The 27,267-nt window shown below is 49.9% G+C and overlaps 1 protein-coding gene and 1 pseudogene across 1 annotated transcript; one reads left to right on the top strand and one right to left on the bottom strand.

Annotated features, from left to right (window-relative positions):
• Positions 1 to 13,590, bottom strand: MEFV (MEFV innate immuity regulator, pyrin). Its single transcript, XM_012497376.2, has 10 exons — positions 13,295 to 13,590; positions 11,151 to 11,783; positions 6,365 to 6,714; positions 5,843 to 5,938; positions 3,958 to 4,188; positions 3,467 to 3,489; positions 1,424 to 1,539; positions 1,205 to 1,237; positions 806 to 838; positions 1 to 640 (listed from the first exon to the last, which is right to left on the bottom strand). Exons 1-10 carry the CDS (start codon positions 13,569 to 13,571, stop codon positions 87 to 89), a joined length of 2,346 nt encoding a protein of 781 aa, XP_012352830.2. The 5' UTR covers positions 13,572 to 13,590; the 3' UTR covers positions 1 to 86.
• A 6,748-nt stretch (positions 13,591 to 20,338) lies between these two features.
• LOC105737865 lies at positions 20,339 to 21,168 on the top strand (annotated as a pseudogene).
• Positions 21,169 to 27,267: the final 6,099 nt, after the last annotated feature.

Here is a 27,267-nt window from a genome sequence, read left to right as displayed (position 1 = left end):
GCACCTAGTCGGCATTCCGTGATTGTTGAGTGTGTGAATGCAAGATACAAGGCCAGAAGCAGGAAGAGAGATGCAGCGTTGGGCATTCAGTCAGGACCCTGACCACCCACTGGACAGATGGTCAGAGGAGCTGTGTTCTTCCCTCCATCACGTGTCCCGGGGCCGAAGATAGGTTGAAGGGGCTCAGAGAAAGAGCAGCTGGTGAATGTATACATGTGAGATCTGGCTGTCACGTTGTAAAAGGAGATGCTTCCAACTCTGTAGTCCACGAAGATGCCCACACGCTTGGGAGGCTCCTTTATTAGCAGGCGGGTCGGGGGAACGCTGGACGCCTGGTACTCATTTTCCTTCATCATTATCACCACCCAGTAGCCATTCTCTGGCGACAGAGTCATGTTCCCTTTCCTGATTATGGATGCCTTGCAGGCTCCGAGGATCCATGCTGTCTTGTCTCCGACCTCCACCTCCCAGTAATGGCGGCCGGAGAGGAAGCTTGGAGAGCCCAGAACAACGATGCAGCTGTCAAATCTTTGCGGGCCATCAGGCAGCCTCCCCCGCTTGTTTCCAAGTCTAACACTCTTCAGATCATCAGAGAAGATGAGGTTGGGGTAAGCGGTTTCTGCATCTAGAATCACATTAACTGCAAAGAAAATTTGAATACCTAGGTAGGGGTCCATGGGCAACATCCCTACAGGATTCTCCCCACCTGCAGGAAACAGGGATAGGGTAGTTCTTCTGGAACGTGGCCGGGGAGAGCACAGGGATCCAGCAGGCCAGGGCCACTTGCCTTGATCTGGGCACTTACCGGCATGTGCCTGAGCGCCAATCAGCTCTGGAACTACGGAGAAAAATGAGATAGAGAAAAAAGTCCTGAGCATTAGCATTAAGAGGGGCTAAATTACACTGTCCCGACAACAAGGAAAGACAAGGAACCCCCTGCTTAGGGCCCTGCATGCTATGTTGGGTATAATCCCGTTCCTCCCAGGAACCCAGGCCATGTTGGGGACTGTGGTCTGATGAGTCAACTCAGCCAATGAGTCACGCACAGAGCCTGGGGGGCCTGCCATGACCTTTCTCCTGCCTTTGCTTCAGGTGTTTTTTTTTTTTTTTTTTTTTGTCTTCTAAATAGGGCCCCTCAAGTCAACAGCACAAGGGAACACTGCAACAACCCCGGGCCAGCACACACCATTACCGCTGGACTCACCATTCAACATTTCCATTTCTGAACGCAGGGTTTCTACAATGTGGGAAAGGGAGCAGAGAGAAGCCGGAGTTAGGTCCCTCAGCCAGGGACAGATGGAGGAGAGGTTGAAGGCAGGTCAGCAAGACCAGGGGAGGAGGAGGGAAGTGAGGGGCTCTGGGCTATGTGGATCTTAGGGAGGAAGTGAGCATGCACCTCCAATCTTCTCCCAAGCCCATCTACCTGAGAAGTACTTTGCGCTCTTCTCCACAAACTCTGACTTCCGGTGGAGGAATTGGATCTTTTGTTGCATCTCTTGAGGAGTGGTCCACTGTTCAGGGACAGGCACTGTCTTAGCCCTAGAGACAAAAGACTGTTGACCACAGAAGGCTGGAGCGAGGGGGTGGCCCGAGTACCCATGAGCTGGAAATGAGCTGCACTCTCCACAGGGCACACCTAGCCCAGCCTGAGCTACACAAAGAAAAGTCTTCCCTGGATTCAGAGGTCTAAATGCTGGTCCTCAACTTTGGCCACAGGTTGTCATATACCGGGGTGCTTTAAAGACATGGATATCAAAACCACAAGGAGTTTTCAGAATGGACTTAAAATGACATTGATATTATCTACTAGAATTATCTATGTCAAATTGATTATACACCCCTTTCTATTGAAATAAAAATGATAATTAATGAAAAACAAACACACACAACAAAATATCCCTTCACATCCATTAGGATGGCTATTATAAAAACAGCAACAACAGGAAAAAATCGACCAGGTATGGTGGCTCATGCCTGTAATCCTAGCACTTCGGGAGGCTGGGGCAGTGGGATCACTTGAGCCCAGGAGTTCAAGTCCAGCCTGGGCAACATGGCGAAACCCTGTCTCCATTAAAAATACAAAAAAGTAGCCAGAAGTGGTAGCACATGCCTGTAGTCCCAGCTACTCAGGATGCTGAGGTAGGAGAATCACCTGAGCTCAGGAAGTTGAGCGTGCAGTGAGCCGTGACTGTGCCACTGCTCTCCAGCCTTAGTGATGGGAGTGAGACCTTGTCTCAGGAAGAAAAGAAAGGAAGGAAGGAAGGAAGGAAGCAAGGGAGGGAGGCAAGGAAGGAAAGAGAAATGGCTGGGTGCGGTGGCTCATGCCTGTAATCCCAGTGCTTTGGGAGGCCAAGGTGGATGGATCACTTGAGGTCAGGAGTTTGAGACCAGCCTGGCTAATAGGGTGAAACCCTGTCTCTACCAAAAAAATTAGCTGGGCGTGGTGGCACGCTCCTGTAGTCCCAGCTACTAGGGAGGCTGAGGTGGGAGAATCCCTTGAACCTGGGAGGCAGAGGTTGTAGTGAGCCAAGATCACGCCACTGCACTCCAGCCTGGATGACAAAGCAAGAGGCTGTCTCCAAAAAAAAGGCAGACAGAGAGAGAAACAGAAGAAAATAAGTGATGGCAAAGATGTGGAGAAACTGGAGCCCCTGTGCACTGCTGGTGGGAATGTGAAGCGATGCAGCCCCTGTGGGAATTAGGATGGTGGTTCCTCAAAAAAATTAAAACACAGAATGACCACATGGTCCTGCAGTTCCACTTCTGGGTATGTACCCAAAATAACTGAAAGCAGGGTCTCAAGCAGATATTTGTACACCCATGTTCATAGCAACATTATTCACAAATCAAGTTAGAAAAAGTCCCAATGTCCACGAATGGATAAACAAAATGTAGTATGAACATGTAATGGACTACTATTCAGCCATAAAAAGAAAATAAATTCTGATACACGTTACAACATGGATGAAGCCTGAAGACATTACACTAAGTGAAGAAACGAGACACAAAAGGACACGGGGATTTTGTAAAGCTCCCAGGTGATTTTAAGGCTTAGCCTCTTCCTGTCCCTTCCCTCCCCTGCCTGCTGGGCTTAGCCTAACTCCACTCCAAACAAGCTTCCCAAGGCCACCAGTAGGCCTGAAGGGGCAGTTTTCATCAGGTGAATTGCACAGGACACAATGCACTCGGAAGGTTTCTTAGGGAGCCTCCATCTTGTTTCAGCAGGATGGCTGAATCCACCCTTCCCAGTCTGCAGCTCCACACCTGGTCAGCCTCCCCGCTGACCAGAAGTCCTTTTCCCTACGCAAATCCAGAGAGACTTTGGGAAGCTGCAGAAAAAAGGAGGAGTCTGGAATCACAGACCCCGGGGTTGGGAACATCTCCCTCCCAAGTCCCTTCTGGGACTATCTCCCCCAAAATGCTTCCTGCAAGACACCCCAGGGTACACCACAGGACCTCGCTGTACCTGTGCAAGATGTCTCCGATGTCCTAGGAGAGAAAAGAAGGAAACTGTCGGTTACCAGGCTCCTAGTGGCTGTGCTGATTCCTGGCCTCTACTCCTGGGCTCCTGGACTTTTAGCTCCCCGCTGCACTTACCAGGGCTCCTTGCCCCAGGGTGTCAGTGGAAGTGGAGCACCTTTCTTCAATTCTAATTCTAACCACGGGAATTCAGGCATCCCAGGTGGCGAGGCCTGCAATGGAACGGCCCTCAAGCCCTGCTGATCCCTTCTGGGAAATGGCAGGGATCCCCTGGATACTGGGCCACCCTGGGCTCCTGAGAGACCTCATCAAAGGGGTCTGGGCACAAGAGGCATTGTGGGTCACCAAGACCAAGTCCTATCCTAGGCCTTAGGGGCTTCACCTACTTGTTCCAGAACAGCTGATGGCAGAGCTGGGAGCCTGAGGCATCCTGATAGGCACAGGGGACCCAAGAAAGCCAGGTCCAGGCACACCCACCTGCAGAAGCTCCCATTCTGACTGGCACTGCTTGGCCTCCAGTTCCCCAATCAGCGCGTCGAGCAGGGCGATGTCCTTGGATACGCGGGTGTCATATGCCTTCCTGATCTGCCCAACCATCTGGCCCACGTCCTCCAGCGAGGCCACAAAGAAATGCTCTTGCTGCTCCAGGAAGTGGTACACCTGCTCCAGCTTCCTCTGCACCCGCTGCTTCAGCACTTCAGTTTGTTTCTGGGGAGCAGAGGACAGGGAGGTATGGGGGTCTGTGCTGTGGGCGGACGTGTATGTCCAGGAACCCCCAGAAGCCCACCTCCTGGAGGTGTATAAGAGGTGGGCTTATGCTGCCTCTTCAAGGCCTAGATTCCAGAGCAGGAGGCAGTATTGTCTGGAACCTTCCGGAACAGACTGAGCATGGCTGGGGCTAGCTCTGGGAAAATGTCCTTAAACCTGGTGTTAAGGTTTAACTGTGTCCCTTCCAAAATTTACATGTTGAAGCCCTTCCCCCCAGTACTCAGAATGTGATCTTATTTGGAGATAGAGTTCTTGCAGATGTAATTAGCTAAGATGTGGTCCTAGTGGAGTTGGGTGGGTCCCTAAGCCAATATAAATGTTGTTTTATAAAATGGGGAAATTTAGGCTGGGTGCAATGGCTCATGTCTGTAATCCCAGCACTTTGGGAGGCTGAGTTGGGCAGATCACTTGAGGTCAGGAGTTCGAGACCAGCCTGGTCAACATGGGGAAACTCTGTCTTTACTAAAAATACAAAAATTAGCCAGGAGTGGTGGCATGTGCCTATAGTCCCAGCAACTTGGGAGGCTGAGGCAGGAGAATTGCTTAAACTGGGGAGGCGAAGGTTTGCAGTGAGCCGAGATTGCACCACTGCACCCCAGCCTGGACGATGGAGTGAGATTCCATCTCAAAAAAAAAAAAAAAAAAAACAACTCTAAAAAACAAAAAAACCAGCCCAGGCACGATGGCTCACACCTGTAATCCCAGCACTTTGGGAGGCTGAGGCAGGTGGATCACCTGAGATCAGGAGTTTGAGACCAGCCTGGCCAACATGGCAAAACCCCATCTCCACTAAAAATACAAAAATTAGCCAGGCGCGGTGGTGGGCGCCCGTAATTCCAGCCACTCAGGAGGCTAAGGCAGGAGAATTGCTTGAACCTGGGAGGTGGAGGTTGGAGCGAGCCAAGATCGTGCCACTGTACTCCAGCCTGGGTGACACAGCGAGACTCCATCTTGGAAGCAAAACAGAAAAACACAGAGTAGATTTTAAAGTTCAGAGTGTTCTTGGCCGGGCACAGTGGCTCACGTCTGTAATCCCAGTACTTTGGGAGGCCAAGGCGGGCGGATCACGAGTTCAGGAGTTCGAGAACAGCCTGACCAACATGGTGAAACCCCATCTCTATTAAAAATACAAAAATTAGCCGGGCATGGTGGCACTCACCTATAATCCCAGCTACTCAGGAGGCTGAGGCAGGAGAATCGCTTCAACCCGGGAGGCAGAGGTTGCAGAAGATCACACCACTGCACTACAACCTGGGTGACAGAGCGAGACTCCGTCACAAAAAAAAAAAAAAAGTGGCGTTCTCCTCCCCTTTCCTCAATCCCATCTTTCTGCGATAGTCACCGGCATAGGTTGCTCTATACCATCTTCTGGTGAGTATGAGAAAGCATGACAGGATCCTCAGAGATGCCTGCTGGGGGTGGTCTCCCTCTACAGGGATGAGCTCACCCTTGACTGCTGGTTACCCCCTGCCCCCTGAGAGGATGTGGCCATCCCTGCTGCCCTGTGAACCACAGCAGAATCTCGGGGACCCCTGCTCACTCTTCCCACCCTCCTCCCAGGGACGGATGGGCCACCGGCCACCTCTGGCCTTACCAGAAAGCTCACTGCCTTCTCCTCCCCATAGGATCGCTGCTCCTCCCCTGATTTTCTCAGCTTCTTCAGATGCTCCAGCTGCTTCCGAATTTGCTTCTGGAAAAACAGCACTTGTTAAAAAGCTTGAATTTGGCTCCTGCCATCTTTAGCTGGTGCCAACTCTGGAGGGGAACATCTCCTTCTGGTAGCAAGGCTGAGGGTGCTGCTGCCAGAGGCATGGGGAGGGGTGCTCAGGAAAGAGGAGGGAGGAATGGCTGCATTGCCAAAGGCGGCAGAGCTGAGAGGCACTTCCTCTGAGCCTCTGGATTCAGCCATACCTGAAGCCAGCTCCCCCTGGATCTCTGAGCAACATAAACCTGTAACTCCCCTCTTTGCTGGACTGGTTTATATTGTGTTCTTGCCATTTCCAGCCCAAGAATGCTGGTTAATGCACCAACATCCCAGAATTGTTGGGAAAATGAAGTAAGGCCCCGTGTGTCCAAGTGCCTGGCAGAGAAGAGCCCACAGGCAGGGAGTGCCTACCTTGTGTTCCAGGGCGGCCTCCTCAATGGGGCGCACCCGGTGGCCTTGGTGCTCCTGACTCAGACTGCAGATGAGGCAGATGGGCTCACTGTGATCGTCGCAGAAGAGCAGCTGGACCTGCTTCATGTGGCGCTTACACTGTGGCAGGGGCTGGGGGCTTAGGCTTCCCGTGCTCTTCCTTTCATGGGAGGCCTGGCACCGGGGGCAGCCAGGTGAGCGGCTGCCTGAGGCCTGGGGGTGCCCAGAAACTGCCTCAGGGCAGCTGCAGGAATCATGCACACAGGTACTGCCAACTGGGTCTCCTTCCTGGGCGTGGCAACGGGGACTCGCAGCCTTGTCTGGTGGCCTTCCTGGGGACATGCAGTGGAAAAATCCCCTGAATGGCAAACTCAAGTTGCTTACACAGAGGTATCACAAAGCACAGCGGAGACAGCCCTTGCCTGAGATGTGCGAGTTCTCAGTTAGACTCTGCCCACTTCCTAGCTTGTCCTCCCCTGACTTCCATCCATTGGGGCAGCAAACAGGCCACTGGGCCTGAGAGCTAGGGGCTAGACCTCAGACATTCCTGAGACTTGGAATTCTTGGGCATTTATCCTAAAGAAAGACCCATGGCCTTGTGCTATTCCTCCTGCACAGACGTAGATCTAGCAGGTGATGCCAAGGAAAGAGACATTCTGACCAGTGTTCCTTTGCCACTCGAACCCATCCCTGGCTGCCCATAACGTGAGCGGAGGCTCCCAGGGGATGGTGACTTGTGTGCCTTGCTCCTAGTTGGATCCCAGCCCCTAGCAGAGTACCTGGCAAATGGTAAGCATTGGGAGAATGAGTATTGAATGAAGGAATAAATAGACCACTGCTCACATCTGAGTTCAATAACCATTAAATGAAAGCAAAGAAGGGGCTGGGTGGTGGCTCATGCCTATAATCCCAGTGCTTTGGGAGGCCAAGGTGGGAGGACTGCTTAGGCTCAGGAGTTTGAGACCAGCCTGGGCAACATGGCAAGAGCCCATCTCTACAAAAAATTAAAAAATTAGCCAGGTGTTGTGCACACCTCTAATCCCAGCTACTTGGGAGGCTGAGACAGGAGGATTGCTTGAACCTAGGAGGTTGACACTGCAGTGAGCTAGGACTGCACCACTGCACTCCAGCCTGGGCAACAGAGTAAGATGCCGTCTTAAAAGAAAAAGCAAAGAAGGGGGGCATTATAGGGCTAAAGAGTGGAACTCATCCTGAAGACATAACAGTTATGAATAGCTCTACCCCAAGACTCTAATTGCAACTTCATAAGCAGACATGCCAGGAGATACAAGAAGAAATAGTAACACAAGGCTGGTGACTCTCCATGAGTTGCTTCCATGGAGACAATTTCATATCAGATAAAATTATTTTTCCCAGGCCAGGTGCGGTGGCTCACACCTGTAATCCCAGCACTTTGGGAGGCCAAGGCGGGTGGATCATGAGGTTAGGAGTTCAAGACCAGCCTGGCCAAGATGGTGAAACCCCATCTCTACTAAAAATACAAAAATTAGCTGGGCGTGGTTGTGGGCACCTGTAATCCCAGCTACTCGGGAGGCTGAGGCAGAAGAATTGCTTGAACCCGGGTGGCGGAGTTTGCAGTGAGCTGAGACCGCGCCACTGCACTCCAGTCTGGGTGACCAAGCGAGACTCCATCTCAAAAAAAAAAAAAAAAAAAGAAATAGAAACACACCCAATCCTTTAGCCCCTGCTAGCTCCTCCCTCCTCACAGTGTCCCAGAAATTCACAGCATATCTGTAAATGAGACTGCTAGTAGCCACCAGAAATTATTCTCCCTCCTCCTCTTGTGATAGAATTAATTGTCCACATGACTGTTTCCCTGCCTCCCATTGCCCCCCCAAATGCCCTGCATTTCTCAGCCTCCTTTGTAGTTAGGTGTGGCTATTTGACCATAATATGACCAAAGGAATGTAAATGAAGGTGTCACAAGCAGCTTCTAGAAACTTCTAGAGCTTTCCCCGAGGGATACTATTCCCCTCTGTTCCTCCATCTTGCTGCCTGGCATGAGGATGTCACCTTCTTAGAGCACGAGCTTGAGGACGAACTTGGTGGAACAGAGCAACAGCAGGACCCCAGGGTCCTGGCCCACGGATCTGCCTGGGACTGCCTGTGTATCATTTATGTGAAGGAGGCACAAACTTCTTTTCTGTTGAGGTTACTGTTATTTGGGTGTTGCTATTATTCACAACCAAACATAATTTTAATGACTACCTCAGCAGTAGATAGTTAGGGCTTTAGCCAATAGGCTTTCCTTTCTGCTCAGAGAAAGGCAAATGGTAGACTCTCAACCCCATGATGACGCATTGCTGTGAGGTTATTGTGAGAGGGAGTATTTTTAACCAATCTTCCCCAGATTTTCCAGCTGGTGTCCACAAACCCCTTGGATTCTAAAGATGGACTTCAGAGTGTCCAAGAACTACCTGAAATTTGATGTGACATTTGTGAAGCTGTGCATATATGCATTTTTCAGGGTCTAAGCCTGCATCAGATTAACAAAGCGGCCCCAGGAGACACCCAGGAAAACCCAATGATATAAATAGAGTGGGGACCTGGTGCAGTGGCTTACACCTGTAACCCCAGCAGTTTGGGAGGCAAAGATGGGAGGATTGTTTGAGATCAGGAGTTCGAGACCAGCCTGGGCAACATAGCGAGACCCCCCCCCATATCTAAAAAAAAAAAAATTAAAAAAAATACAGTGGGGATAAAAGAAAATTAGGGAGGAAGTACTTTAGTACTTTTCAGGTCACTATTCCTAAGGATGCTACGTTTTCCAGATCCCAGGGTCCTTTCTCACCAGAAGACCCAGGGACTTCTGGATTTGAACCACATCCTGTCCCCTCCCAGGTCTCAGGGGTCCCTGGACTCCCAATTTTTTTTTTTTTTTGAGACAGAGTTTTGCTCTTGTCGCCCAGGCTGGAGTGCAGCGGCATGATCTTGGCTCACTGCAACCTCTGCCTCCTCGGTTCAAGCAATTCTCCTGCCTCAGCCTCCTGAGTAGCTGGGATTATGGACACCTGCCAGCACGCCCAGCAAATTTAGTATTTTTAGTAGAGATGGGGTTTCACCATGTTGGCAGGCTGGTCTCGAACTCCTGACCTCAGGTGATCCACCCCCATTGGCCTCCCAAAGTGCTAGGATTACAGGTATGAGCCACCACACCCGGCCTGGACCCCCAATTCTATTTCTCTTCCTTGAGTGCTGTGATTTGTCCTCTCCAGCCAACAATGCATTAGAAAGTGTGTTCCATAAGCTAAGTGTAGTGGCTCATACCTGTAATCCTAGCACTTTTAGAGGATAAGGCAGGGGGATCGCTTGAGCCCAGGACTTCAAAACTAGCCTGGGCAACATAGAGAGTCCTCGTCACTACAAAAAATACAAAAAAAAAAAAAAAAAAAATTAACCAGGTGTGGTGGTGAGCACCTATAGTCTCAGCTACTCAGAAGGCTGAGGTGGGAGTATCACTTGAGCCTAGGAGGTCGAGGCTGCAGTAAGCTGTGCTCACACTACTGCACTCCAGCATGGGAGACAGACTGAGACTCTTGTCTCAAAAAAAAAAAAAAAAAAAGGAAAATGTGTTTCTGAATGCTGCCCCCACCACGAGCATGGAATTGCCAACTGGACAACCTCAGTCCCCTCTAAACTGGTGGCATTTTTCTTTTACAGTTTTTCTTTAGTCTCTTTATCTATAGGGACAGCTGCTTAAAAAAATCCAGATGGCCTGGAGCCTCCTGATTCCTTGCCAAAAACCAGAGGAAGTTAAGATCAGAGCAAAACCAGTGCAAAATGGAACAGGTGACTTCCAGTGACCTTTAGATCATTTACACATAGTTATAAGGCTAAAGGCCCCTCCCCTAAAAGAAGATGGCCAGGGTTTTGTGTCCATGAGATGTAGGAAGAAGCACGCTGGGGACAGCGCCTGCATATATGGAACCCTACCCTGGGCCTGCTTACCTATCTCCCTTCCCCTCCCCGGACTCTAAAATGCCCCTGCCTCCCGTCCCTTGCAAGCAGACACCTGCAGAGGTGAGCTCCCCTTCTCCATACTTTGGCCACTGAATAACACCTGATTGCCTTTTTCAATTGGACATTCTTTCTTTCTTTTTTTTTCCCCCCAAAATGTTTAAGAGACAGGGTCTTGCTGTGTTGCCCAGGCCGGAGTGCAGTGGCACAACCTCAGCTCACTGCAGCCTGGAACTCCCGGGCCCAAGCAATCCTCCTGCCTCAGCTTCTTGAGTGGCTAGAATCACAGGCGTGTGCCACCATACCCAGCTAATTTATTTTTTAGTTTTGTAGAAGTGGAGTCTGGCTACGTTGCTCAGGCTGGTGTGCAGTGGCATGATCTCAGCTCACTGTAGCCTGGAACTCCGCCTGCTCAAGTGAACCCGAGCAGCTGGGACTACAGGAGCATGCCACTATTGTATTTTGTAGAGATGGGGTCTCACTGTGTCGCCTAGGCTAGTATGGAACTCCTGGGGTCAAGAGATCCTCCCGTGCAGGCCTCTCAAGGCTCTGGGATTACAGGCGAGAGCTACTACGCCCTGCCCAACCTTTGGGTTTTTATTTTTTTAATTTTATTTATAGAGATGGCGGGGGTCTCACTATATTCACCAGGCTGGTCTCAAAGTCTTGGCCTCCAGCAATCCTTCCGCCCTGGCCTCCCAAAGCGCTGGGATTAGAGGCATGAGCTATCGTGCCTGGCCAGCCATTCTTTCTCTGCAGCCGATATAAAGTAGGAAAGAACACAATTTACCGGTGACCGAATGTTCTGGATTCCCAGGGCCTTCCTCCAGGTCCGCAGATGCCCCTCCATCCGGAGTGGGCCTTGCCCGGGGTTCTGTTGCCGAGTCCAGATTCGCAGCTGTCGTTTCCTCTAGAGTCAGAAGAATTTCTGGATTTGCGGGCGCCTTCTCCCCTGCAGAAATGGTGAACTCAAGGCTTCGAGGCCGCCTCTTTCCCGACGGCAGGTACACTTCGAAGGGCCTGCACTCCTTCCGCCCCGGCGCGCCCCCCGCCAGCCCCTGCAGCCTCCCCGCGGAGCTGGCGTTCCTGCGCAGCTGGACCTCGGCCTGGTGCCCCTCTGGCGCCCTGCAGGGGCCGGGGCTTCTCCCGCTGGGCAGGGCCGGGCTCCGGGTCCGAGGCTTGCCCTGCGCGTCCAGGCCCTCTGCGGCCTTCTCTCTTTGTTTGCCCAGGGGCTTCCTCGACAGCCCCCTCCCGGCCTCGGGCTGGCTGCACCGCAGGCTGGCAGCCCCGTCCCCGTACGGCCGAGGGCCGTTCCCCTCCTTCCCCTCGGGGTGGTCTGGAGTCTTCAGGATCCTGGGCTTGTTCTCCCCCAGGGAGTTGGACGCAGCAGAATCGTCTGTGCCGTTTTCTTGTGTGGAATATTCTGGAAGGACAACCAGATGCAAAGTCATGAAGCTGTCCCACGTTTAGGGCCCAAGATTCAGGGGAGAGGAGAGAGAATCCCATTGGATATTAAAGTTTAGAAATTGAGGAAAAAAACGGGCCGGGCGCTGTGGCTCATGCCTGTATTCCGGGCACTCTGGGAGGCCAAGGCGGGAGGACCACCTGAGATCAGGAGTTCAAGACCAACAGGGTTAAACCCCATCTCTACTAAAAGTACAAAAATAAGCTGAGTGTGGTGGTGCATGCCTGTAATCCCAGCTTCTCAGGAGGCCAAGGTGGGAGGATCATTTGATGTCAGGAGTTCGAGACCAGCCTGGCCAACATGGCAAAACCCCGTTCCTACTAAAAATAAGCAACTTAGCCAGACGCGGTGGTGCGCACCTGTAGTCCCAGCTACTCGGGAGGTGGAGGCATGAGAATTGCTTGAGCCCGGGATGTCAAGGTTGTAGTGAGCTGATATCGGGCCACTGCACTCCAGCCTGAGTGACAGAGCGAGACTCCATCTCAAAAACAAAAGTTCAAGACTTCCTAGACAATGGCAGTCAATTACCATTCAGTAAAAACATGCTTGATGTTGCTATATATTTCTGTCTCTCTTATTTTATTTTTTGAGACAGGATCTTGCTCTGTTGCCCTGATGTGATCTCAGCTCACTTCAACCTCTGCCTCCCAGGCTCAAGCGATCCTCTCACCTCAGCCTGTTTTCTGTTTTTTCAGTAGCTGAAAATACAGGTGTGTGCTACCACGCCTGCCTCATTTTTTTGTATTTTTGGTAGAGACAGGGTTTCACCATGTTGCCCAGGCTGGTCTCGAACTCCTGAGCTCTAGCAATCCACCCACCTTAGCCTCCCAAAGTGCTGAGATTATAAGTGTGAGCCACCATGCCTAGCCTATATTTCTCAAATAGTACTTTTCAATCATTTTAAGCAGGACAACTGTTTCAAATAAGATCTTACACAGGTCAGCAAAACCCAGATTATACGTTTTAAAAAGAAAAATAAGCCGGGCATGGTGGCCCATGTCTGAAATCCCAGCACTTTGGGAGGCTGAGGCGGGAGGATCACTTGAGGTCAGGAGTTCGAGACCAGCCTGGCCAACATGGTGAACAGCACTGAGAAGATTCTATACCAACCCCGTTCATATGATTGCATAGCAATCCCTTTTTGCTAACCTAGAGATGTTTGTCTGACATGAGTATTAATCATAAATGAAGTGAAGAAGTCTCAGAGAACAGGTGCTCCAGCTCCTGCCTTTCCTGACCGTGACCTGCTTCTTAAAAAACCCATTAGGAGCTTTAAGGAAGTTTACTAGCCCAGTTCCAAAGGCCAGAGTGAAGGAAGGGGCGTTCCTGAACTAAAGTCATCTGGATCTTGGTAGACCTGAGACTCCCAAACCCCAAGTCAGAGTGAGCTGCTCTGAGCTCCTGGTCCCCTTTCCCACAAAGCAGCCAGCACTCAACACTGGGTGAGGAGGAGGCCTGGGCCCACTTACCCTGAATGGCTGCCCTGTGGAGCTCCTCGGCCAGCAGGCGCTGGTTGATGGCCCGCAGGACCTGCAGGGTCAGCTGCACGGCGTACTCTTCCCCGTAGTAGGTGACCAGCAGAGTGGCCATCTTCACCGGCCTTGCTCTCTGGATCTGGCTCCGGGGAATCCTGGAGTGCTCTTTCTCCACACTGGTGTTCTGCAGCTTGAACTTGAACTTCTCAAAGTCATAGGGCACCAGCTCCTCCAGGGTGGACAGCAGATGGTCACTAGGGGTCTTAGCCATGGTGCTGAGCAGGAGAGGCTGGAGCCAGCTGTCTGGCTTCTGGCAGGAGAAGAAGCCTCTGTCCTTGATGAGCAAGAAAAGGCAGGTTGTGAAATAGCGGAAAAGGCACAGGAAATGCCCTGTGTCTTGGTGGGAACTGAGACTAAGGGTAAGGGTGTGTCCATGCCGGCTGTGTTCTCTTATTACAGGTTCAGAGGATTTTCCAGCTGGGAGGGCTCAATGCCTTGGCAGACATGTGCCCCCACACCCCTCCCAAACCCTGGACCTCACCTCCACACTAGACCACAGACAGACGGGTAAGTCTGCAAGGAAAGGTCTGGGATTGGGTTCCAGACACCCCCTCCAATCTCCCTTCCTGCCAGGATCTGGGGCTGGCAGAGCAGGTGAGTGGGAACAGAGAGGACTATGCTGAGGGCCCGCCCTGCTGGTCAACTGTTCTCCTCCAGACTCGGGGTTGCACGGACCCTCCAGAGCCAATGGCATGGGAGGGGGGAAGGGTGGGCAGTGAATACAGTCCTGTGAGCTTTGCCTTTCCTGGCCCAAGAAGGCAAGTGAGGCCAGAAGGACACTGCCAGGAGATAACTCTTGCCATGCCATCACCCCTGTCGATCCGGTTCCAGTTGTCTGGTTCTTCCAGCCACATGAAGGGCTTGAAAGCAATGCCTGGACCACCATCCTGACTCATCTGCTCCCAGAGCTGACTCAGTCCTCGCTCCCTGGAGCCAGAATGCTCTTCCGTGCACATTCATTGAACATTCTAGACAGTGTGCCAGGATGCTGGAGCTACAGGGGTGAAAAGGCACGGGTGTCCTTCAGCTCATATCTGGTGCAGGGCCCCAGAGGTGGATTTGAAGCTAACAGAAGTTACATGTTGGGGGCAGGGCACAGTGGCTCATGCCTGTAATCCCAGCACTTTGGGAGGCCGAGGTGGGTGGATCACCTCAGGTTGGGAGTTCAAGACCAGCCTGGCCAACACGGTAAAACCCCATCTCTACTAAAAATACAAAAATTAGCCTGGCATGGTGGCACATGCCTGTACTTCCAGCTACTTAGGAGGCTGAGGCAGGAGAATCACTTGAACATGGGAGGCGGATGTTGCAGTGAGCTGAGACTGCGCCATTGTACTCCAGCTTGGGCGACAGAGCGGGACTTTGTCTCAAAAAAAAATTAAAAAAAAATTACATGTAGGGTGAACTGCCTTCTCATTTGCCTACTTCTGACCTTTGCATACCCTAATTTTTTTATTTTTTATTTTTTGATAGGGTCTTGCTCAGTCACTCAGGCTGGAGAGCACTGGTGGGATCTTGGCTCACTGCAACTTCTGCCTCCTGGGCTTGAGCAATCCTCCAACCTCAGCCTCCCAAGTGGCTTGGACTGCAGGTGCATTCCACCACATCCGGCCAATTTTTGCATTTTTTATAGAGACAGGGTCTCACTATGTTGCGCAGGCTGGTCTTGAACCCCTGAGCTCAAGTGATCGACTCGCTTTCGCCTCGCAAAGTACTGAGATTACAGGTGTGAGCCACTGTGCCCGGCCAGAAGTTTTGTTAATAATGCAATTTACCCTTCACCAGCACTTCCTCTGCACCAGCCACCACTAGCTTTATAAACACTACCTCCTAGAATCTCTGCAGCACCCTGCAGGGCTGCATTTATCATCCCCCTGTGCAGCCAAGAGTCTGTAGCTTAGTGACTTGCCTAGAGCCAAGATCCAAACATCAAACCACTTCACAACATGGTCTCCTACATGACAATAATTCGTGATTTTACTACTCATGACTACCCATGGATGTCACATTTCCACCTGACCACTGAAGTCCAGGATGGGTCACTTCCACAGGTCAGTCACAACATTGCAATGCCTAGCTGAACTCCCGGCTCTGGGTGTGAGCACCTCTGTGTGTGCCCAGCCTGAGATTCAAGGCTTTGATGAGTTCTGGTTGCTTGAATTTAACTTACTGTCCAGCTGGTCCACCTGTTTCCTATTTCACAGAGTATTTGGTGTTTTTGTGTTGTTTTCATAGCTGACAACAAACACGCAGTTCGCTAGATATTTCTGAGCTATAACCCCCCAAACCCAACATCTTCCCTAAAAAAAGGCTGAATTGGGCTGGGTGTAGTGGCTCACACCTGCAATCCCAACCCTTGGGAGGCTGAGACAGGAGGATTACTTAAGCGCAGGAGTTTCAGATTAGCCTGGGCAACATAAGGAGACCTTGCCTCTACAAAAAATAGAAGAAATATTAGCTGGGTGTGGTGACACACTCTGGTGGTCCCTGCTACTCAGGAGGCTGAGGTGGGAAGATTGCTTGAGCCTAGGTTGAGGCTGCAATGAGCTGTGATTGCACCACTGCTCTCCAGCCTGTGTGACACAGCAAGACACCCTGTCTCAAAAAAAAAAAAAAAAAAAAAAAAAAGTGGATGAAATGCACATTGATGGTGCAGACAGCAGATTTTTGGAATTTTTAGGCTGGGCCAGAAGAAGGGTGTTGAATGAGGTATCACTGGGGCCAGCACCTGTCCCTGACTCTGGACGGTGGCAACCTAGCACCTCCCAGGCAGTCTCCCACTACCAGATGGAGAAAGGATGAGACTGTGCAGTGACGCTATGGGTGCTGTGTGATCCCATCTCGACTGGTCAGAAAACTCCTTGGAGCTGAGACCAAAACCCCATGACAGAATTGGGCAGGGAACGATACTTTCCGGTCTAAAGCAGGATATTTTGCAATTGTGGTGACACGTTTTGCAACAGAGGCTGTTCTGAGGCAGGACTTCTGGAAGGCAGTGTTTCCACACCACTTTGGACTTTCTAGGGCAAGGCAGGCTCACAGAGCTTTTGTTTGGAGGGGTTCCAGTAATTTCTCACAGTGAAAATAGAATTATTGCCCTTGTAACGTCATTTAAGTGTTTAATAATGAAAGTGGAATGGTCATGGGCTGTCTTCCATGCCCCTGCCATTTGATGTGTGACCTTATTTGGGGCGACATGGCAAATCTAAACCCAACAAAACTGCTGCAAAGGGTCTACTCTCTGCTGTTATTCCTGGGAAATGTGCGGCTCTGACACAACGACCTTCACTCCATTCCTGGTCACCAGGGGTTTCACTTTCTATTGCATTCACTTCTGCACATTTTGGAATTTAAAAAAATGAAGATTGTATTACTTTCGTAATAAGCGAAAAAGATAGCTTTAAAAAGTCTTTCAGACCGGGTGCGGTGGCTCACGCCTGTAATTTCACCACTTTGGGAGGCCGAGGCAGGTGGATCGCTTGAGGTCAGGAGTTCGAGACCAGCCTGGCCAACATGGCAAAACCTCATCTCTAAAGAAAATACAAAAATTAGCCAGGCGAGGTGGCACACACCTGTAATCCCAGGTACTCCGGAGGCTCAGGTAGAATTGTTAGAACCCAGGAGGTGGAGATTTCAGTGAGTCGAGATTGTACCACTGCACTCCAGCTTGGGCAACAGAGGAAGATTCTGTATTAAAAAAAAAAAAGTCTTTCAGAATTAGCTTAACTTCTAAGGGAGTATCAGTCCCGTGCCCCTAAACCATCACGATAAAGGAGGTATGTAGTATTTACTTATTTATTTATTTTATTTATTTTGAGACAGAGTCTCACTCTATCACCTCGGCTGGAGTGCAGTGGCAAGATCACGGCTCACTGCAACCTCTGCCTCCCAGGTTCAAGCGATTCTCCTGCCTCTGCCTCCCGAGTAGCTGGGATTACAGGTGCCCGCCATTACATCCAGCTAATTTTTTGTATTTTTAGTAGAGACGGGGTTTCACAATGTTGGCCAGGCTGGTCTTGAACTCCTGACCTTGTGATTCGCCCACCTCAGCCTCCCAAAGTTCTGGGATTATAGGCCTGAGCCACCGTGACAAGCCAACTATTTTTTCATAGATGACGAAACATAGGCTTAGAGGTAGGGTGGCCAACACATTTTGTCTAGGAGCAAAACCCAATTTGCCCAGTCTCAGCACTGAAAGCCTAGTTCTGGGAACCACCACAGTCCTGGGAAATTGGGACAATTGCCCACCCTGTTTAGATGGGTTAATTGACATACTGAACACATGTCTAGCTAGGAAGAGGCATCACAGGGCCATTCATTTACTCATGGAGCACCTGCTGTATGCCAGATGCTATTCTAGGTACTATGGATACAGAACTGAACAGAAAAAAATATCTTGCAGAGCTCACATTCTTTTTTTTCTGATATAAATGCCCTTCAGAAGAGGCCATATTCTTTTTTTTTTTTTTTTTCGAGATGGAATTTCACTCAGTCGCCCAGGCTGGAGGGCAGTGGCACAATCTCGCCACTGCAACCTCTGCCTCCAGTGTTTGAGCCATCCTCCTGCCTCAGCGTCCCAAGTAGTTGGGATTATAGGCACCGACGACCACGTCTGGCTAATTTTTGTATTTTTAGTAGAGACAGGGTTTCACCATGTTGGCTAGGCTAGTCTTGAACGGGATCCTGGCCTCAAGTGATCTATCCACTTCGGCCTCCCAAAGTGCTGGGATTACAGGCGTGAGCTGCCGCGCCTGGCCCAGAAGAGCCCACATTTTTTTTTTTTTTTTTTTTGACGTTTCACTGTATTGCCCAGGCTGGAGTGCAGTGGTGCTATCTCGGCTCACTGCAAGCTCCACCTCCCGGGTTCACGCTATCCTCCTGCCTCAGCCTCCCGAGTAGCTGGGACTACAGGCGCCTGCCACCACGCCCGGCTAATTTTTGTATTTTTAGCAGAGATGGGGTTTCACCGTGTTAGCCAGGATGGTCTCGATGTCCTGACCTCGTGATCTGCCCACCTCGGCCTCCCAAAGTGCTGGCATTACAGGCATGAGCCACTGTGCCCCGTGGTTTCATATTTCAATAGGGCACTTGAAGAAGTCTTTTGTGCTTGAACAGAGACCCAAAAGAAGAGGAGTAAGCCAGGTACTCATTTTGAGGATGAGCAGTCTTTGCCTATTTACAGAGTGCAAAAGGGGTAACTTTGTGCTTACTGTTTGAGGAAGAGCGGTGGCTGGAGCAGAGGGAGGGAGGAGGAGTGGATGGAGGGGTTAGAGAGGGAGCTGGGGTCCCCTATCAAGTAGGAGGGCTCCCAGGACACAGCAAGTACTTGGCTCTTACTCTGAGATGAGGGGACACTGGAAAGTTTGAGCAGAGCAGTGACATGATTGGAGTTACGCTTTAAAAGAAACACTCTGGGCCGCGCGCGGTGGCTCACACATGTAATCCAGCACTTTGGGAAGCTGAGGCAGGTGGATCACCAGAGGTCAGAAGTTCGAGATCAGCCTGGCCAACATGGTGAAAGCCCGTCTCTACTGAAAATACAAAAATTTGCTGAGTGTGGTGGTGATGTGCCCGTAGTCCCAGCTACTCCGGAGGCTGAGGCGAATCACCTGAACCTGGGAGGCGGAGGTTGCAGTGACCCGTGATCGCACCACTGTACTCCGGCCTGGGTGAAAGAGTGAGACTGTTTCAAAAAAAGAAAGAAACGAAAAGAGAACACTCCAGCTTCCATAAGAGACAAGAGAGGAGAAAGGTGGTGGAAACAGACAGGAGAAAGCAATCTATTGTCACAATGCAGGAAAGCGACTGCAGGGCCCTGAACCACTGTGGAGGCAGAAGGGTCAGATTCTGGGTAATTCTGAAAGCAGGGCTAACATGATATGGATAGATTGGAAACTGGCGGGTGTGAAGAGGCATCTAGCATAGCCGTTTCTGGCCAGATTTTACAAAGGGCCCTTGTTGCCACCTTAAGGAGTTAGTGTTGAATCCTGCAGCAGCTAAGAGCTTCTGTAGGATCTCGTTCTCAACTTGGACCAACCCACCTGCCTATTGCCGCCCAGATCAATGAGATCTGCTGCCCAGGCCCCTACGCAGATAACCATATTTGTAACTGATCTTTCTGAGGGCACCTCCTGAACAGCTTGGAAACGGAGGGAGACGAAGCCAGCTTCTCAAAGTGGGCTGTGGCAGGTGGCCTTAATTAACCCTGCCGAAAGGCTGCAGTCGTGGGGCTCTGAATAGATCCCCACACCACTCACCAATGAGTTTCATTTGGAATGCGGTAACATTAAACAAGAGGGTTTGTAAAAAATAAAGGCCTACACAGATAATTTATTCTGATTATTAAATCTAGGTGGAGAGTACGCGGCTATTCATGTTACTCTCTCAACTTTCTTGTACTTAAAAATTTTATAATAAAAACTTTAAAACGCTCTGTCCTACCAATATTTATAGGAACCTGACTAGCAACTAGGCTTTGGACACGCAATCCCCGGCCACCAAAGGGCTGACAGGCTAGCGAAAGGGGCAGAAAAATAACAAAACTGTGTCTGGAAGGCAGCTACTCCCTTTGTTTTTCCTTTCCTTTTTTTCTTTTTTTTTTTTTTTTTTGAGACGCAGTCTCACTCTGTCGCCCATGCTGGAGTGCAGTGGCGTGATCTTAGCTCACTGCAACACGTGCCTCCGGGGTTCAAGCGATTCTCCTGCCTCAGCCTCCTGAGTAGCTGGGACTACAGGCGCGCGCCACCACGCCCGGCTAATTTTTGTATTTTTTTTAGTAGGAGGACAGGGTTTCACCATATTGGTCAGGCTGGTCTCGAACTGCTGAACCTCCGTGATCCGCCCGCCTCGGCCTCCCAAAGTGCTGGGATTACAGGCGTGAGCCACTGCGAGCGGCCCTTTGTTTTCTTACCAACTAAGAAGCAGCACTGACACTGTTTCCTTTGAGGTTCCGTTTGCTGAATCCTGCCCTCTAAGGTGCTCCCCACTTCCCCTCCCCGCCCCGTGCTGCTGTCATTCCCACGCCTCACCCTATTTTGCAACTGCTTGTTTATGAGCCTGGAAGCCACGAAGTGGTGGGAAATACGAGATTCAAATATCTGGTGGCTGTGTGACGTGGGTAAGTTACTCGATTTTTCTCAGCTTCCATTTCCTATCAAATGGGTTGTTCTGGGAATTCGGGGAAGTAACAGTGCCGGGAACCGCGGGAGGAACCGCCAGCTGCGTCCTCGGACGTCCCCAGAGCCCAGGGCGGCGACTGGCACGACTGTCAGGGGCGCGTCTGTGAAGAGGACAGGGGGTCCCGCCCCCGGGACAGCCGTCCCCTCCAGGACTCCTCCCGCCGACGCCCCGCTGACGCCACGCCCGAGCGGAGGCCGGCGCCAATCCGGGGTCTCCGGCCCGGCAGCCCCTCCCTGGCCCGGCGCCCCAAAGGGAAGCGGCCTGGGGGAGGAGACGTGTGGAAAAAGCGGCAGAGGATAAAGAGGAAGTAGCGGTAGAGGAAAAAGAGGAACTGTCCGCTGTGTGCCCGGAAGCGGGGAGGCGCTAGGGTCAAGCGAGACCCGACCTGCGCGCAATTCCGGCCGGGGTCCCGGGCTGCCTGCAGGAGGGAAGGGACCCAGGGCGGCTTCTGCCGAAAGAGTGTCTTCTGCCGAAAGTGCGTCTTCTGCCGAGCGGCCCACAGAAGGCGCAACAGACACTCCAGCCGGTCCCCGACGCCCCGCCCTCACGCAGGCACATGCGCGGAACGCGCCCAGAAACATCTGCCAGAGTGCCCCGGCAGCACGTGAGCCAATTGGAGGGCGGATTAGCTGGGGCCCACGTCTCCCAGAGGTCTCCGGGTCGCGGCTCCGTTGGTCTGATTGGCAGCCGCGACAGCCTATAGCTGCTTTTCGCCGGAGGGGCCGCGCGCCGTTTGCCGGGACTGAGTCGCTGTTGTTGCTGGTGTCCCGGGAGCAGCTCCTGGAAGTGCAGTCGTCGTATTTCCGGGCGGCCCGCGACTCACGGGGATGGGACGTCCCGGGGCTGTGCTGACCCCAAAACCCTTCCACCCTTTATTAGCTTGTCGCCCTTCTTTCATGTTTACAGCAAATATTTTCCAAGTGCCTAATGTGTTCCACTTACTGTGCCACGTGCGAGGGTGCACGTGTCAGGCAAGCTCGCTGTTCCAAGGAGGCTGAGAACAGGTAAATGGTAATTACCAGTTATGACCAAAGCTGTGAAGGGAAGAGATAGTTCAGCCTAACAGCAGCACTGCCATTTTCTCCCTTATAATCAGCAGAGGCGGGCTAGAGCAAGGATTCTCAAACTCTGCCCCCTCAGAACCCTAGAGTACAGTTTCTGAAACTTCTGTTTTTCCTTTTGAACAAAACTAGTAACATGCTATGAGCCAGAGAGGTGATGGTTTGGCTCCAAGAAGGCACATGCATCTGGTTTCTTTCTTTTTTTTTTGAGACGGAGTCTCGCTCTGTCGTCCAGGCTGGAGTGCAGTGGCGCCATCTCTGCTCACTGCAAGCTCCGCCTCCCGAGTTCACGCCAGTCTCCTGCCTCAGCCTCCCAAGTAGCTGGGACTACAGGCTCCCGCCACCACGCCCGGCTAGTTTTCACGCCTGGCTAATTTTTTGTATTTTTAGTAGAGACGGGGTTTCACCATGTTAGCCAGGATGGTCTCGATCTCGTGACCTCGTGATCCGCCTGCCTTGGCCTCCCAAAGTGCTGGGATTACAGGCGAGAGCCACCGCGCCCGGCCCAGATTTCTTATTTCAGGAGCTTCATAGGCATAGACCTCCCTCCTTCCCTCTTACTCCCTCCCTCCTCTCCCAACTAATGCCAGACCGGCCACTACTTTTTAACTGTTTTACGTATTTAACCTTCAAGAAAGATTTCCTTTGCTCCAAGTGTATTGCAGCCCACAAAAAAGCTTGGAAACCCAGCTAGATGGTCTGTTTTTCTAGTTCCTACGTTCGATTTAAGTCCTACCCATCAAGACTACTGTCTTCAGGTAAGCATATCGAGGCTGTGTTCACCTTCATGGTAGTCTCAGGGGCACTTTCTTACACAAATGATGGTAATCATCCTAGATCATTTCCCTGCCTGCCACACTTGCCAGTTAGTTAGAAACTGTAAACCACTTAAATGTCTGTCACCAGGGCACTGGCTGAATAGCTGAGTAAGTTTTGGTGAATCCATTCCTTGGACTACACTGCATCCACTGAAAACAGTGCGGTGAATTTCTGTGTGCTAGTATGCAAAGATGGTTTATGTATTATTCACTGGAAAAAGCACATTTGCACTACAGTGCAGATAGCATGATCCTATGTTTGTAAATAAGAGAAAAAATGTTAAAGTATCTGGAGGGAAATGCAATAAATAAATATGACTACCTTTCAAGAGTAGAATTGGGGGTAGAAGTTGGCCTTTTCTCTCTATGTCGTCTATACGTTTTATTTATTTATTTATTTATTTTGAGACAGAGTCTTACGCTGCCACCCAGGCTGGAGTGCAGTGGCATGATCTGGGCTTACTGCGACCTCCGCTTCCCGGGTTCAAGCAATTTTCTGTCTCAGCCTCCTGAGTAGCTGGGATTACAAGCGCACGCCACCAAGCCCGGCTAATTTTTGTATTTTTAGTAGAGACGGGGTTTCACCATGTTGGTTAGGCTGGTCTGCAACTTCCGACCTTGAGTACCGCCCACCTCAGCCTCCCAAAGTGCTTGGATTACAGGCGTGAACCACCATGCGCGGCGTTCAGTGAGCATTTTTAAATTTTATGACTCATGAAACATAGTCCACAAATACATGCTCATTATGAAATAGTAAGCGAAAATAAAATATGGCAAGCTAAATGTTAGAGGAGAAATTTCATATTTTGCTCCATTACTTTTACAGCAGAAAAATTAAAAAATTAATTACAGCAGAAGATTTGACAAATGATTTTTAAAAGCAGACTCTGCCCATAGAGAAAAAAAATATTCCAGGTTTCCAAAGTAGGATGAGTTTAAATTAGCAAGTCAAATAAGGAACCTTGAGCCAGTACCGAAGGAAACACATCCCAGACCTATCTCCAAACACATACACACACACACACACACACACTGCCGGCATAACATTTATGCAGACAGACTCTTCTTTAGGGCATAATTGTCTCATGTCTCAATTCCCCTGAAGCTCTAGAGCAGAAACTGAAATTTTAAAAATGCGGTTGAGATAAACTGAAATGACTGAGAGGCCATTTGCCAAGGAAAGCTTTGGTTCTTTGGAACAAAGACAGTGCCAATATCCCAGCCAACATCAGGTGGTATTTCTCTTTCTGTCCTGTAGAAGGCATCTTCATGTGTGGGCACTAGGGCTGCGGCTGGAACCACAGTGGACACCCCACGCTCCAAGGACAATCCTCTGCAGAAACCAGCAGCTAGAAACAATTCTTAATGCTGCAGGAAGTGGTTAGAAGAAACGACTGTGTGAGTCAGAGCTAAAACTGGAGTTCAAAAACCACAGGAAATATTTCCAAGGCTGTCTGTGAAGTGGGGTTGTCAAAATACCAAAAATTACAGCTTTGGAACTGCAGTGGATGACTTTTAATTGATGCAGTTTATAGGTGCTAAATATTGTGTGTGCTTTACATTGCCTCATGTGAGTGCTTCATAGCAGGGTGTGACGCTGGCCAAGTGATATACCTACCCTCTCTGTCCCTGTTTCTATCAACTGTAAAATGGGGATTCTAGAGTCGTTGTGAAGATTAAATGAGCTAATACACATAAAGCACCAAGAACAGTGCTAGATACAAGGTAATAGGTGTTTCTACCTAGTCTGTACTATCTTCATGTGAGGTGGGTATGTTTATTTATTTATTTAGAGACAGGGTCTCGTTCTATCACCCAGACTGAAGTGCAGTGTTGCAATCATGGCTCAGCTCCCTACAGCTTTTTAGATTTAATTAATTAATTTATTATTATTATTTTTTTGAGATGGAGTCTCACTCTGTCGCCCAGGCTGGAGTACAGTGGCGTGATCTCTGCTCTCTGCAAGCTCAGCCTCCCGGATTCACACCATTCTCCTGCCTCAGCCTCCTGAGTACCTGGGACTACAGGTGCGTGCCACCACGCCCAGCATATTTTTGTATTTTTAGTACAGATGGGGTTTCACCGTGTTAGCCAGGATGGTCTCGATCTCCTGACCTCGTGATCTGCCTGCCTCGGCCTCCCAAAGTGCTGGGATTACAGGCGTGAGCCACCATGCCTGGCCTCAGCTCCCTACAGCTTTGACCTCCCCAGCTCAAGTGATGTCCCACTTCAGCCTCCCGAGTATCTGGCACTACAGGAATGCACCACCATGTATACCTGTGATCCCAGCTACTTGGGAAGCTGAGGTGGGAAAATTGCCCCTGAAATAAGACTCTAGATACAGTTCCCTTTCTCTGAAATTTTTGAAACAAAACGCCTAATTCAAAAAAAATTATTTTTGGTAGAGACGGGGTCTCACTGTGTTTCCCAGGCTGATCTCAATCTTGGGTTCAAGCCATCCTCCCTCCTTGGCCTCCCAAAGTGTTGGGATTATAGGCAGGAGCCACTGCGCCTGTCCAAGGTGGGTGTTGATATATTCAATTTAACACAGAAAACAGCAAGTTTGTACACACCGACTTGCCCAAGGCTACACAACTACAAAGAGTCAGATTGCCAACATTCAGTCTCGAGGTCTGTGTCTGCAGAGCTCAAGGCTTTTCCCTTTGGCTTTGCTGTCTCTTGGCATCCGGTACCTTCTTAGCAGTCATCAAGCCAACCCCCTCATGTTACAGAGGAGGACACAGGCTTCCAGGGGAACTGACTGACTTGAGTTCTACACATTAGTGCAGAGCTGGGACTAGAATTCAGCCCACCTAACTGTATTTGGAAGAAAGTTAAATGCTATTGATTACATCTAATATCTGAAAGATAAAGGGAGAGGCAGAAGCAAGAATGAATAATGTGGCTGGGCGCGGTGGCTCACGCCTGTAATCCCAGCACTTTGAGAGGCCGAGGCAGGTGGATCATGAGGTCAGGAGTTCAAGACCAGCCTGACCAACATGGTGAAACCCCGTTTCTACTAAAAATACAAAAATTAGCCGGGCGTGGTAGCGTGCGCCTGTAACCCCAGCTACTCAAGAGGCTGAGGCAGGAGAATCTATTGAACCCGGGAGGTGGAGGTTGCAGTGAGCCGAGATCGCACCATTGCACTCCAGCCTGGGTGACAGAGTGAGACTCCATCAAAAACAAAAAAAAAAGAATGAATAATTTTTGAAGCAGGCTGTGAAGATCTAAAAACATGAGGACACGGAAATTCAGAAACACCCATTTCAATATGATTCCTTTCGGATAACTTGAAGCCCAAACAGGACGGAAAATCACAGGCCAAAGTCATCTGAAGGAAGGCTGACACCCATGACAGACAACTGGGATGTTGCTCTCCATTTGTCCCAAGGGCAGCAAAGTCTGTCCTGGAACATGGAAAGGTTTCTTTATACAGACAAGTAAGACTGGCTCCAAGAGAAGAGTCGCTACCACTAACCCCTACATGCTGCCTTGAAAGAGTTGGTGGTAGGTGTTGGAAAATTAATCTGAGTAATTAGGAAACAAAATTTGAAACAGAATCCCATGCACAATAGCAGCAAAACCCATAACCAGACATAAATTAATAAGAAATTTGCAAGACCTATATAGGATTACAGAATTTTAAAAGTCCCAAATCATTGAAGAAATACACCACAGTCCTGGATGGACGAGTTAATATTACAAATATATCGTGCATTCCTAAATTAATCAACAAATTATAAGCAAACCCAATTAAAATTGTAACAAGATTTTTTTTTTTAATTTAAAAAAAAATGAGAGGAGATCTTGCTATGTTGCCTGAGCTGGTCTCAAACTTCTAAGCTCAAGTGATCTTCCTGCCTTGGCCTCTCAAAATGCTGGCATTACAAGTGTGAGCCGCCATGCCCAGCCATAACAAGACTTTTTTTTTCTTTTTTTTTTTTTTTTTTCCAGACTGATTCTCACTGATGCCCAGGCTGGAATGCAGTGGCGTGATCTCAGGTCACTGCAACCTCTGCCTCCCAGGTTCAAGTGATTCTCCTGCCTCAGCCTCCCGAGTAGCTGGGATTACAGGTGTGCCCCACCATGCCCAGCTGATTTTTGTATTTTTAGTAGAGATGAGGTTTTGCCACGTTGGCCAGGCTGTTCTGCCCACCTCAGCCTCCCAAAGTGCTGGAATTACAGGCATCAGCCACTGCACCTGGCTGCAACATTTTTAAGAATGGGATTTGACAAGTTGATTTTTAAAATTCATAGCCAAAAAAATTGTGAAAAAAATACAATGGTGTGAGATGTATTGTACCAGATATAACAACATACTGTGAAAATACAGTAAATTAGAACAGTGATATGTTTTTACAAGAATGGGTGTAAGGTAAATGGAAACAAGAGTCCACAAGACGTGTGTATATGCAAAAGATGGTATTTAAAACCCAAGGGGAAAAGGTGGCCCAACTTACAGTTTTGGGACTGTTGACAGTTGAGCTGGAAAACATAGACTTCTGCCTGACATCATATATAAAAAATAAACTCCATATATGTGTATATATATATATATATATATATATATATTTTTTTTTTTTTTTTTTTTTTTTTAGACGGAATTTCGCTCTTGTTTCCCAGGCTGGAGTGCAATAGCGCAATCGGGGCTCATTGTAACCTCTGCCTCCCAGGTTCAAGTGATTCTCCTGCCTCAGCCTCCCAAGTAGCTGGGATTACAGGCATGTGCCACCACACCCGGCTAATTTTTTGTATTTTTAGTAGAGATGGGGTTTCACCACGTTGCCCAGACTGGTCTGGAACTCCTGACCTCAAGTGATCTACCCGCTTCGGCCTCCCAAAGTGC

Source organism: Nomascus leucogenys, chromosome 18, assembly GCF_006542625.1.
Source record: "Nomascus leucogenys isolate Asia chromosome 18, Asia_NLE_v1, whole genome shotgun sequence".
Classification (NCBI taxonomy): Eukaryota; Metazoa; Chordata; class Mammalia; order Primates; family Hylobatidae; genus Nomascus; species Nomascus leucogenys.
This window is presented reverse-complemented; position numbering and strand designations above follow the sequence as displayed.